We start from the raw sequence: 13,784 nt of genomic DNA on the forward strand, positions 1-13,784 counted from the left end.
TAATCAATCTTCTTTACTAACTATAAATAAAATACCAACACTTCATCTTCCCATTTACCATCAACAAATAAATGATTTGTTTAAACTAAATTATTTATAATATCTAAAATATATAATAAAAATAATTTATTTTGATTGATGTAAATATTAAGTGAATAATTCAATAAAATATTTAATTAAATTCAATCACTTAATTACAAAATTGTTTTTTTTTTTTTCCGTTTATAAAAAAAAGGGAAAAAGAGAAATGAGAGTAAATGCGGAGACGCAGGGAGGTCTAGAACAGAAGCGTAAGCAGGAGAAAGAGATGGCATCTTCTGTGGTGAAGAACGTGTTGAAGGCGATTAAAGAGAGAGGTCTCGGCACCTTCATAAGGGAACTCAGGGAAGAAGGCTACACGTAAGTGTTCTTCCTCTCTTTTTTCTCATTTCTTTCAATATCATTCTCAGTTAAAAATCAATATAGGTTTTATCCTCTATTTGGTCCCGAGAAAACATAGGAATGGAAATTAAAACATCTTTTATCGTGCTTTTGTTCAATCAGTTTGTTTGTACTCAATCCCCTCTGTTTTGGGGATTCCTGTGCGTTTTAGCTTGCGTTTAGGCCAATGGGGAATACATCATGATAGTCTTTGTTGCTTACTGATAGGTTTGATTGCTGCAACTAATTAGGGGTATGAATAAAAGAAGATTGAGATTTGAAGGAAGTGAACATTACATGAGAGTTTTGATTTGTTAGTTTTCATATTGGATAAAACCTTGGTTAAGGAAATTGCGAGTGAACTTTGAAGAGAAATGGAATCTGTGAGGTACATAGAATGTGCTTGGTGTATCATAAACAAATAAAGATTTTAGATCTGTTTAGCTGCTGATGGAAATGTTTGAAAGCATGAGAAAAAATCCGGAAATTTCAGTTCTTATTTACTTGAAATATATAAAAAAATTGCACTGTTTACTTTACATAGTACTTGTTGTTTCTAAGCAATTGTTGTGTACTTATGTTATTTCATGCGGTAAAACTAGACAATTATGTCAATATAATATTTATTTGCCGCAGTCATTGCTTCATGTGTTGACTCCTTATTCTGACAGAATATTTTTAGACAATGTGTCGTGTCAATCTTTCAAAGAAAAAGTTTTACGCTTATTCTTGTGTAGTTATTTTGTTTCCTTTTTCTGTTGGGCTATTGTTACCTTGAGAGAAACATTAAATAAAAACTTATGTGCAAGCTCTTTTTTTTTGAAGTATTGAAGTTTGGAGTTCAGTGGTTCTCACTTATTCCCCTTTACCTTTTCGCTTTCAGGAAGTGTCTCTTGGATGGAAACCTTTTGTAAGTCAAATATATCTCTCTCTGCGTATTTTTTTTTTCTGAATTATTTGTACTTTTTGGTCAACTTTGTACTTTTTGGGTTTAGAATAAAAATACAATATAATAGGATAAAATTATATATTTAAAGAAAAATATAGTCTAACTCCACCACAATTCTATGTTTAATTAAAATTGGGTATTCTTATGATGTCTGCTTTGACAAATGGAGATACAAATCTATATTGTAAATTTGCTATGAAAGTCGAGTTAGTTAAAATTGTTAATCAATATGAAAATTTTGATTGCATCCAATAGATCAAGTAGTTTAGATATAGGAATAGAATGTGTTAGAACCAAAGGGCCTGTAAGAATGGGGAGAAATGATAGTGCTTTGTCCCATACCTTTTGGAAGTTGAAAGTTCCAAGGAATTTTGTTTTAATTGTTGTTCTAAATATTGATTAACAACAACAGCATTCTCCAATCTGGAAGCCTCATAAAGCTCTCTCTTGATTTGTTTGATGTGTCTCCACTTTTTTGGAAGCAATAATCCCGTCTTTCTTTATTGTCCTTCAACATGGAGGTTGTGGTCTTGGCTGTTTTTCTTTGTTCAATGATATCTAATCGTCTCTGCATGGTGCGGGGCTAATTAAGCAGCATAAGAAAATTCAAAAGGTGGCTATCTTGTTGATTTCTGGGTCATTTGACTGGAACAAGATACTAGGATTTTAAGCATCAAGTGCAACCGTCTCTTGTCTTTGGGATAGAGTGGTTTTCTTTGCTTCCCTTTGGGCAAAGCTTATTGTTTCTTTCTGGGTATATCTATCATCTATGTAAAGGGATCAGGTGTCTATTTCTGTCCTAGTTTTTTTGTTTTGTTCATTTATAGCAGCTTCTCCTTTTTAATAATATTTTTTTTTTTTAATTTGAAAAAGAAATCACGGAAGTTGAAACATTGAGTTGAGGAATGGTTGGCAAGGCTGCAGTTCAACTTTGATTGGCTAAGGGCCCTCATGTTCATGACCTTTTTGCAACTAGGATTTGGAACAGTCAATGCTGGACTATGGTTGTAACTTGTAATTATGATTGAAGCTCAGGAATTCACATGTAAACATTTCATAGTTTTCTTCTGCTATACAAAAGGACAAGAGTTGTCTGATGATTTTGCTTGGAGTAATTACTGCCCCCAAGAAGACGTTTTTGTATTGTATAGTCCCATAAATCAGTCATAGACTACATTCACGATTGACTCATTTTATCCAGTTGTACACCATAACAGCAAATGCTACCTAATCAAATAGATTGCGAGTAAAAAAGAAAGGAGAAATATTGGGGAAATAAATATTAAGGAGAGGACAGCGAAATGGTAAGATCAACCTTAACGTAGGGGTTGTAGATAGATATTAAGAAAGATGTATAAGGAGAAGCCAAGCAAGAGTTTGCAAAAGTTTTATCATCCTATTTACAGCTCTACTTCGAGCCTATAGGAAGGCTTATGTGTTGGAAAACTGCCAGGAGTAATTTCTTTGAGAACATTTTGGCACTTGCTTCATTATTTTGATATGCTTGCAATGATGTGAGACCAAGAACTAGTAACCAATTCTTCTTTCTTTTTTCCTTGAGAAGAAAAAGAAGAATAGTATTACGAGGCACGAAGGGGGTGCCACCAACATAAAAGAGATATACAAATTAGAGCTGGTAACCAGTTCTTGCTAGACTAATTCACAATTTTACTTTGAGCAAGGATAAGTGATAAAAAGAAACATATATACTTTTTCCTTTTTTACCCTCCCCTTCAAAAAGTTTATCTTTCCTAATTTTTATCTTGATTTTTGTGGCACAATTTACTTTTTGACGTGCTTGGCATTAAACTGGTCATGTGATGCATTGGTATTTTATTGTGCATCTTTCACTATAACTTTACTTATGATCCAGGCAAACCAAAATCCACAACATAGGTGCAACTGTCATAGGTGTTGATAAGTTTGGCAACAAGTACTATGAGAAGCTTGGGGACACCCAATATGGTTAGTGTCTTTTGCTTGTTTTCCAGCTGCTGAGTTTCTCAGGAAGAAGAGTTGTATGAAGTGGAAATGGAACTATGATTATCTGACAATTATTAACTTGACATCCCACTTGTTTTAATTCACATCAAAATTTGTATCTATTTTGCTGACTTAATTACTACAATATGTTGATAAGTATAATTTGAACATAACTTGTTTGAATTAGCTTTGCCTCTTGAATTCCTTGGAGATGAATGCCTAAATTCACTTTTCCTGGGTCTAATACATCGAGAGGTAATTTCATTTAAACAGGAAAAAGTATTATCTAAGTTGTAGAAATTAGAAATCTCTCTCCACTGGCAATCAGGTACGGGATAGAAGTTGAACCAAATAGGATATGGTGAAATTATGTCTTTTTGAATATCAACAGGAGAGAAAATATCTTTTATGTTTCATAGGAGAAAGTTATCATAATCAAGTTGGCTACTCGAGAATTATAATATGATGTCATTCATAGCATTTAAGGATGTTCAAGTAATATTCTGTGATCTTATTGGAGTTTATTAACAAAACTAGAGGAAAAGAAAGGATGCCAAGCAAACCACTGGCTGTAGCTATGACCTTTCGTTTATGTGACTGAATAGACTCCTTATAAATACTCTTATGAAAGTGAGAAGAAAAAAAAGAAATGACTTCAGTTTCATGGGATGTAGCAGAACAGGCCTGGCCTGTACGGCTGAATGTTTGTCCTTTGAATGCATGATCAAATAACTTATAATATATTTCAGAATGACTAAAAATTTCGTCTGGGATGTGGTCATAGTATTCACTCTTCTCCAACATTTGAATTAAAAGATTGATTATTCTTAGAATCATTTTCACATTTATCCTAATTTGTGTCAGGTACTACTCTTCTATGTTATTGATATATAAACTGTAACTTGTTTGTCATGAGTCTGTGTTTTGGATCAACTGGCGAGAATGGATTAGGTCTTTGTCTGGCCAGAATGTGACAACTGGGTTCCACACAAGCATGCAGACAGATGGAGCCTGGGGGACTTAAGTGGACCACAGTCCCCTGTCTCCAAAGCAAACATATATATATATATATATATGTATACAATGTGTTTCTGTGTGTATATAAGAGTTCGGTAGAAAACTTGGACCAATTTAAAGAAGAATTTCCTTTTAGAAAATGAAAAACATTTAAGAAAAATAACCAAGGGGATGAAGCACAAGTACAAAAGAAAAAAACATGGAATTTACAACTTATTTAGGATGTCAAATGACGTCCCCTAAATCTTTCACCAAGTTTAGCAAATGACCCTTAGAAAAAAAAAACTAAAATTCTAGAATCAAACATCCCAAAAAGTCTTCTTCCTTATAAACCAGAAAGCTTGAGGGATAAGAAGCTTATTACTTCCCTAAGATGCCTTGCTATGGCCACACTTTATCTCTCATCAAACTTGCCCTGATTGATTTCGCTGTTAGGAGGCTCAAAATCATAGACCACAAACAATATGAACATTGCATCTTATCAAAAGATGATTGGGAGTTTGTGCCATGTTCTAAGTTAGAAAACATCCTTTCCCCATAATCTTACTGCATTTAATAAGCTTATCTAAGTGAGAATTCGGCTTGGTTAGATTCCCAAGCAAAGAAAGCTTTTCTAGGAGATGCATTCTTCCTTCAAATATGCTTCTTAGGAAAACAAGAGGAGCAAATGGGAGGTTGGGTTATGTGTTTATAGTATAACTTGAGTAAGAAATAGCTTTATGATGAAAGCTTCCAAAATGGGTTCATCCGCCCTAGAGAAAGAAACCTGAATAGTTTCAATAATATGCACTAAGCGAATGTAATCCTCTTCATTTCCGTCATTCAAGTTCCTCGCAAGCTTCATCCGACCATAGCAAACAGTTGCTCACAAGAGCATTGTTCCTTCTAACTAAAGGAAACAAATTCAAACTATGTGCAGAGCAAAGAAGGGCCAACGAAACATGGTTCCAAAGAAGAACTCTCTTACCATACCCATTGCCCACACTAAGTAACTGTGAGGATCCCTGGCTCCTTTAAGTCACCCAACCCCTCTTATTCCTGTCATATTTTCCCCAATCACCTTCGGCTAGAAATCCCCAAAGCACGACACAAGGAAAAGTCTTGTTGTTAGTTTAACCAAGCTTTCTTTATGTGAGAAAAAATAATAGTTTATAATAATATATTAGCAGAAGGCCATTTTTCTGGGTGTATATCCTTCTTCTGGTAGTCATATTAGAGTAAGACCGGCACACTTAGGATTACTGGAATCAACAGAGTTTTTTTCTTAGCCAGACACTAGGACATGGTCACTGGAATCATCAGGGGTACACACATGCAAGTCTTTCTTTGAGTTCCTCATTACAGACCATCCTTTAAGCCAGTTTCACAAAAGGTAAAAGCTGTCAGAGGCAAAGGTGTTTAATTGGACAGCCATGCATCAAAGACTCAATACTAATGAGATGCTACAAATTCACCATCCTCACGCGTTCTATCTCTTGTGTCATGCTTTAAAGGAGGGGAATCTCATTCCTCTATTCCTCCATTGCGACATAGCTTGGAAGATGTGCTACAAGAATGCTTAGCATGTTTGGACTTAGTTAGGTCACTCCTCCTGTAGTGGAAAGCTTCCTTTATTTACACATAAAGGCTGATGGAGTAAGAAAGGCAGTGAAAGCATTGTGGAGAGAAGCTATTTTCTCTGGTTTATGGATATTGTGGCTTGCAAAGAACAGAAGAATTTTCAATGGCAGACAAACGTCTTTCCATGAAATTTGGAACATAATGACCTTTGGCAACTTTATGAGTCAAGGCACACGGTTATTTATCTGAGATAGTTATTCTTGATCTCCATCAAAATTGGGAGACTATCATATTTGTTCACTAATAACTCACACAATTTGTCCTTTTATGTGCTGTAAAGGGTCTTCTTTTTCTCTTTTGTTCAATTTTTTAGGAGGATGTCTTATTCTCCTCTTTGTACTTTCCTTCCCTATCTTAATAAAGTTTTGTTTTCTATAAAAAGACATTAGAGTAAGACCTTTTTTTTGTATATATTACTTTGTAGTAATATTACATTCTATATGATGGCGAGGGGATGTAGCCAAACTTCATTTTGAGTTGGGTGGACTTGGTATCAAGTCTTTGGTGAACTTAGGTCCTCACTCCTTAGAACTCAAGGGTATAGAGTTACGAGCCTACAGAACAGATCCTGTTCAGATAAGATCATAATAAAGCGCTTTTCAGTAAATGGATTCGAAAGTTTATGACTAATTGGCACACTGTTCTGGTGGAAGGTTCTTAGGGCAAACTATGGGTTGGAGGAGAGGACTTGGATGACTGAAAGAGTGAGAGTTTAGAGGATTTTGGGATTTGTATCCAGTTGAAGGTGGGATTGAGAAGAGAATTCAATTTTTGAGATGACATCTGGAGTTGCTGTTCTCCGCTTTGCATGCAGTCCCCTACTTTGCTTCCATTGGTTATGATAAAGGATACTCTTGTGGGTGACTTTCTCTCGGTAGTTGGTGGCGAATTTGGAGGAACTGCTTGTGGGTGATTTCTTATCATTGGGAAAGCTCATAAAACGTGGTAACATTATGGTGAAAGATGCAATGTTTCATGTTGTTTGTGGTCTATGATTTTGGACCTCTTAGACGGTGCAAGTAGTCGTGGTTGGTTTGGTAGTGGATGAGCTGTGAGATAACAAGGTCCTTTTGGTGATAGGGGAAGAAAAAAGTATTTTTTTCTAATCCCTCATGCTACTTTGTGGGTTATTTAGAAGAATATGAATACAAGAGCTTTAAGGGGTTTCTCATTCTTTTGATAGAGTTTGTGATGTTTGGTTCCAGACTCTCGGTGTTTTTTTTTTTACAAGGGTCATCTGCTTAATTCAGTGGAAGATTGAGGGAAATCATTGACATATTCACTAACTTGTAAAATCTATCTTTTATTTTCTTTTCATTTGGACTATTCCCCCTCGCTGTTCCTCGTTGGATTCTTCTTTTTTTTTCTAATAGAATGTTCTTTTGATGAATATTGGTAAGAGGTACATTAGAGTTTAAGAGCTCGGACAAATATCTACATATTCAAGAGCAAGCACGTTTTCTATTGATTTAACTCATCGATAACAAATATTAAGCATTTCTATCATAATTAAAGAGAAAAAAAATACTGCTATATTTACCGTACTACAGGACAGAACATGCAAACCCCTTTATAGTGCCTGTATGGTTAGGTTTCTGATTTATACTTCTTCTAAGAATGCAAAATTTAGCCAAACACCTATGTCTAAGTGCTTTCAAGTAAAAAGAAAGACTATCTTTACCTTTATCAAAAGGTACTGTTAAAGGCTTCACATAGATGTTTTTGAGATATAATTTGTTGCTTAACATGTGATAATGTCTTTGATGGTAATTTATGAATTTCATTATTTATAATTTATTAATTAAAACCTTTTGAAATGAAAAGTAATATTAATTTATTATTAAATGGTTTAGTATTATCATATTTTATTTAAATAGTTTTAAATTAAAGATAAATATTTAAGAATTAAACTTAATATTTATATTAAATAAAATGAATCAAACAATTAAACTAAATTAAGCTTTTTAAGGTTTATTTAAATTATGGTGTTTTTTAAGAAAAATTCTTAAATTACTTGTGTTATCTATTTTTGATTATTGAGAATATTTTTTCATTTCAATATTTATTTCTAATTCTGTAGCATGATTAACCAATTATATATTATAATAGTAAGTTTATATCAGCAGCAATTTCTAAAATTTTACCACACACTGTACTATTTTGTATTTCATTTGAATTCATTGTTATGACACTTTTAACTCCGACACTGATAACTGATAGACTTATTTTTCACAATAGCACATTCTTGAGCGTGCTTGCATTAATTTGGCTCTTTTACTGCAAGCATGGGTCCAAATGGTCCCGCCTTGGTGGTTTCCAGTTTTCACACAAAAGCAAACTTGGGGCTTTGTCTCTGATGCCACTAATTTGATTGTTGCTTCCATGGGAGAAAAAATGACACTCTATGTGCATTATTGAAGATATAGTTGATTTAAAGTTTTTAGAATTTTTTGGCATGCTAGATTCACTTATTTATGCTATCTTTCATTTTGTAGGAAGGCACAGGTGGGTTGAATACGCAGAGAAGGGTCGGTACAATGCATCTCAGGTCCCACCAGAATGGCATGGTTGGCTCCATCACATGACTGATCACACGGGGGACGAGGTAAGTCATTTTTTTAAGTTAAATTTGTGAGAATTTATGATGTGGGGAGAGTGCATGTTAAAGGAAATGCATTTGTTGAAGCTTCTGATGCTGAAACCAAAGAGGTACGGGGTAGAACACAAGGAGAATTTCTCTGGAGAGGGTGATGAGTTTATCTACCATTCCAAAGGGCATGCACTCAATCCAGGGCAAAGAGACTGGACAAGATACCAACCTTGGCAACCTGCCAAGACTGAGTAATTTCTTTCAGATCCACTTTTGGGAGAGCTCTAAAATCTGAAAATTTTCCATCTATTATCATGAATAAGTAATCTCTTGTTTTAAGCAGTAGACATGTATTCACCTTAAGAAAAGTGTGAATAATTCCATAAACTGACTGATGGATCCTGTTTCATCGGTTTATTGCCATTATCCTTTCATATCCTCCACAATTTACAGATACAGGTGATGTTTGGGTGATGCAAGCATGATAAATTCTTTGGAACATGTAATCGCCTGAGCAAAAGTTTGATGAGGGATCAAATAGATTTCACTTGTGATTAGTTCAGTTTGCATTTATTTTTTAGTCAATTTATGATTTTAGTTCTCGTATTAAAATCATAATTTTTGTTATTCATTCAGAGTTAACGTTTTCATCTAATTTGAATTTGTTGAGGATGGTAAATCAATTTTCTATTGAATTGCTTCCTTGGTACTTGGAAATTATTGCGTTCTCATCATCAAAGAATTTGATATGGAACTATAGTAGGTTAAAGACAATTGTAGTCTAGAAGTTTAAATTGAATGTTCATGGCACAGATTTGTTCATAGAGGAGAATTGCATGTAGAAATGAGCACAGAAGCCTTTTACCCGCCAACTCATCCTAATAGTATGTAGAAATTACCGGCCACGAATCATTGCTATACCTTCTTATGCCCAAAAAAAAAAAAAAAAAAGGATGAGTTTATTGCCCTACTTCTGTTACGGATAGGATTTATAGCTGTGTATTAAGATTTATATTTAACAGGTTTTTAATAATTTTATATTTCATTTGTCTAAAATTATTTTATAAAGATAAGAGTAAATAAAGGTTCTTAAGGGTCGTTTAATTTCAAGCTAATTGTTCATTTTTACAAATAATAATTTAATTCTTATAAAAAATTAATAAATATTAAATCATAGCTTAATACGAGTTAATGTCAGTTTAATATGTTTTCTACCATTTAATGAACAGAAATTCACTTATAGCCATAAGATAATTTTATCTTACAATTTTTTTCAATATCTGTTTTTTGAATCTTATGCTGAGTTTTTCGGAAAACAGAATGCTCTAATATGTTGTTTGGATTGGATAAATTATATATATTTTTTCACATAACTGTCAAATGATGAAAAATAGATATGCACATTATTTCAACTAAAAAAATAACTTGGAGTTATGATGGAAAAAGCCATAATAAAAGTGTGCAAGAATATACATTAATTATAATATATATATATATATATATATTATAAAAAAACTCGTTAGTATGTTGAAGAAATTTTAATAATCAAATTGAGTTAAATCTCAATGAGTCTAACTTTTTTTTTTTTATAATATACTTATATTGAGTTAAAAACATGAGTAATCTTTTATTTATATATAAAAAAATTTGTTGTCTTCTTTTTTCAAAATTGTACACAATAAAAAGATAAAAAAAAAGTATTCGGTATTTGCATGCTTATTATTAGGTTTACGGGTGAGCCTATTAAGTTTGAACAATTCTATTAAATTTTTAAACAAAAAAACATTCAATATATAAAAAAAAACACATTCAATGGATCTTGTGAAAAACCCTTCTTTCTTTTTGTGGAATTAACAATTCCTCTTTCTTTTATAAATGAATTCAAGTTTTTTTATTTTTTTATGTTTAACAAGGAAACAAATATGTTATGATTACAGGAGTCTATACATTGCATAGAGGCTTTCTCACAGTAGAACTATCAAGGTCACATAAACGCTAAAAGATCGAGTGGAACGATATACACTAAACACTTTTATAATCTTATAATGAATATGTAAAGTAAACAATTACTAATAAAATAAATGTTTTACTAATTAATAATGTTTTATGGTTACTACACATGTTGATAATAATATCTCGCAGTCAATTATATAATTTATATCAAGAATATTAATGTAATAATTAATTTTTAAAAATATTATAATGATTATTTCATAAATAATATGAAGCTACACAATGTCATCATATTGTTGCAAACCTCTCAATTATGTTGAAAACAAATGAAACGACAATAATATTATAAGAATGAGACTTAAACACAATTCATAAAGTTTGCCATCAAATGATTAATATGATTTGGATACTATGTGTAACGGATCCGGAAATTTAAAATGAAATATGTGTATTAAAAAGGTCAAATGCGGAAGCAAATTAAAAATTTCGATTAACATCCCTTACACTAAAACCAAAAACGTGCTCAAAGTATAAAAGAACAAACTAACTAAAAGAGAAACTCGAAAGTAAAAGCTATAAATATAACTACGGAGTCTTTAGGCGTCCCCTTCGCCGTCTTCCTGCGGAACGGGCTCGGAAACAATGTCTTCCTGATCTGAAATGATTAAATAAGGAATGAGCTACACCAGCCCAGTAAAGAGATTACACTATCTCACCGTCACGGAGGTAAAGGTGGGTAGAAAACATAAAAAGACCAGTGGAGTATAATTTACAACAAATTCTTTTATCAATAATAAAATTCTTTACTATCCACTTACCTCGGTGAAATTCATAAAACAATATACGAAAGCAATAACATTATCATCATCATGAAATCATATGAGCTGTATAACATAATACTTATCACGCCTTTTGCAATTCAATCATTACACAACATATTTTTCTTCATTTACCAGCCTACTAGTATTCATAGGGATCCATAGGGGTCCCGCTACTCGTGAACCCTTAACACTTGTAATCAGATTCCAGGGTCGTCCCCATACCCCGTCCGGTATGGGCGCCAAAACTATAAACCTCAATACCCCGTCCAGTATGAGGGTGAAACGGGCCGTCCCCATACCCTGTCCGGTATGGACGCCAAAACACATAAGGTCTCCATACCCCGTACGGTATGAGAGACCACAGTCCCGGTAGGGTTCCCTACAGACCCGGTCCGTCCACCATCTCCCAAGATATCTAGTCAGGCTGACCACATTATATAATTATCAATTTACATAACCTTTCATCCCCCTTTTTTCTCAGTCAGCATCATCAAATCACACACAAACATGCAAACTGGTAGTTTACGCCAACAAGACAACACACAACACCGGGTTCTCAGTCATTCAGTCTATAATCAATAAAACAGTGATACATGCACACGAAACTATGAAATAAAAACATCAGACATCATACTGCATTTAAAACTGTAAAATAGAACAAACAACAACTGACCGATAAATACACCAGACTCGGGCTCCATTAGCAACCTCAAACAATTTCACACAGTTATTGATTCATGAAATACCATTTTATCATTTATTGCACTTTAATACCGTGATAGGAAATAGGGTGAGGAATCCTTACTTGTTTCGGGGTCCGAATACGGCTCTAAAGTGCGCCTACTGGCTGTCCCTAATTTTCTCTGAATTTTTCCCGGAGAACTGAAACGCACTACTGGTACCTGCACGTGTCCAAAAATCCCAAATTAGACCTAGGGCCCATTTCATTCAATATCGCAATTCCAGCACAGCGGCTCCGCCGTGTTCTGGCGACGGCGATTCACCTCGGGTTGGCCATTTTCGGCCATTTCCGGCTGAATTCGGCCACACTTGCATCGGTCCCTGCGATAAAACAACCCTAGGGCCCTCGGGGGGGCCAAAAAATTACGAAAAACTGAAGCTTACCGGCGGCGGCGCTCTCGGGTGCGGCAGCTCTCCGGCGAGGTTCGTATTTTGGTGATTTGGCTCCGATCAACTTGTAGAGAAAAGAATGGTGATCACGGTGATATAAAAATTGTATCAAACGGAGGCCGGGAAGAGCCTCATCGGAGGCAGAAACTGAGGAGGGGCGCGGCGGTGCCGCTGGGTTTCGGCCGTGTTTTCCGGCCGTTTGGTCGAGATTTTGGCTCTGATTTGGCCATAGGGAAACTCAGCATTGAAAAACGAGCTGGGGGTATGAAATTTACCTCGATCGGTGATCGGAAAACTCCCCGGTGCGGCGGCGGGTGGCGGCAACCGGCTCCTCCGGCGTCTGGTTCGTCTTCTCCGGCGAGGGCAGGCGGCTAGGGTTTTTGTAGTCAGGTGTGGGGGTTTTATTTATACCCTTTTGCCTTTTGATCAGAGCCGTCCATTTTGATTAAATCTGGGCCATCCGTGCTTGATTGAATCTGGACCGTCCGTGCGCGTGCATCTGGGCCGTCTGTGCGCGCGGGGACGCATTTGGGCCATCCGATCACGCGCACGCGGATCGCCCACGTGGCCCGTTCCCGGGTCGACGTGGTCTTGCCACGCGGCAGGTCCTGGTTGGCCAGGGCTGCTGACTGGGCCGTTGACGTGGCTGCTGACGTGGTGCTAACAGGGCGCAATTTTTCTAAATTGCGTTTTGACCCCCGGTTTCCGATTTTCTTTTCAAAAATACCCCCAGAATCCTAATTTTCACCCATTTTTCCCAAAATCAATTTCAATTAAATCCAAATAATATTTTTACCCAATTTTACAATTATTGTTGTTTTTATTTTTATTAACTTAAATTAAAATAAACTAAATAAATAAAATAAATAAATAAATAAAATAAAAAATAAAATTAATAATAATAACAATAAAATTCTAAAATTGTTGGGCGTTACACTATGAATCCTAGCAACCTAGTACATAATATACTGTTCAAAAAGATGTATTTGATCTCATTAAGCATGAATATAAATATTATAGTATTTGTTTAGATACTTGTTATGAGAAAATTTTTTATAAAATTCGCTCGAATAGTTAAATTATTGTATAAAGTTAGTAGTAATTACTAATTTAGTCTCTAAATTTTAACATATGATATAATTTGGTCCCAAAGACATTTTACTTGAGGGACCAAATTGTATTTGTCATATTTCAAAGACTAAATTGATAATTTGACCTTAAGTCAATTACGTGTTAAATATGAGTCAATACTTAATAATATTTTTTTGACTTAATTCTATTATGATTGACTTGCACAAAA

General features: G+C 34.6%; 1 protein-coding gene across 1 annotated transcript; it reads left to right on the forward strand.

The window, feature by feature from the left end:
• Window positions 1–224: 224 nt before the first annotated feature.
• LOC110816364 (NADH:ubiquinone oxidoreductase, 17.2kDa subunit) lies at window positions 225–9,136 on the forward strand. Its single transcript, XM_022044520.2, has 5 exons — window positions 225–399; window positions 1,304–1,330; window positions 3,243–3,334; window positions 8,485–8,594; window positions 8,676–9,136. The coding sequence occupies exons 1-5, from the start codon at window positions 248–250 to the stop codon at window positions 8,832–8,834; spliced, it is 540 nt and encodes a 179-aa protein (XP_021900212.2). The 5' UTR covers window positions 225–247; the 3' UTR covers window positions 8,835–9,136.
• Window positions 9,137–13,784: the final 4,648 nt, after the last annotated feature.

The sequence above is a fragment of the Carica papaya genome, chromosome 1 (genome assembly GCF_054855325.1).
Source record: "Carica papaya isolate Zhongbai chromosome 1, ASM5485532v1, whole genome shotgun sequence".
Taxonomy (NCBI): domain Eukaryota; kingdom Viridiplantae; phylum Streptophyta; class Magnoliopsida; order Brassicales; family Caricaceae; genus Carica; species Carica papaya.

Excerpts from the sequence above, each read along its gene's own strand:
- LOC110816364 (XM_022044520.2), top strand. The coding sequence starts at position 248 with ATGAGAGTAAATGCGGAGACGCAGGGAGGTCTAGAACAGAAGCGTAAG. Across the intron at positions 1,331-3,242 it reads CTCTTGGATGGAAACCTTTT|GCAAACCAAAATCCACAACA; the intron begins GTAAGTCAAATA and ends CTTATGATCCAG. Across the intron at positions 8,595-8,675 it reads CTGATCACACGGGGGACGAG|CTTCTGATGCTGAAACCAAA; the intron begins GTAAGTCATTTT and ends CATTTGTTGAAG.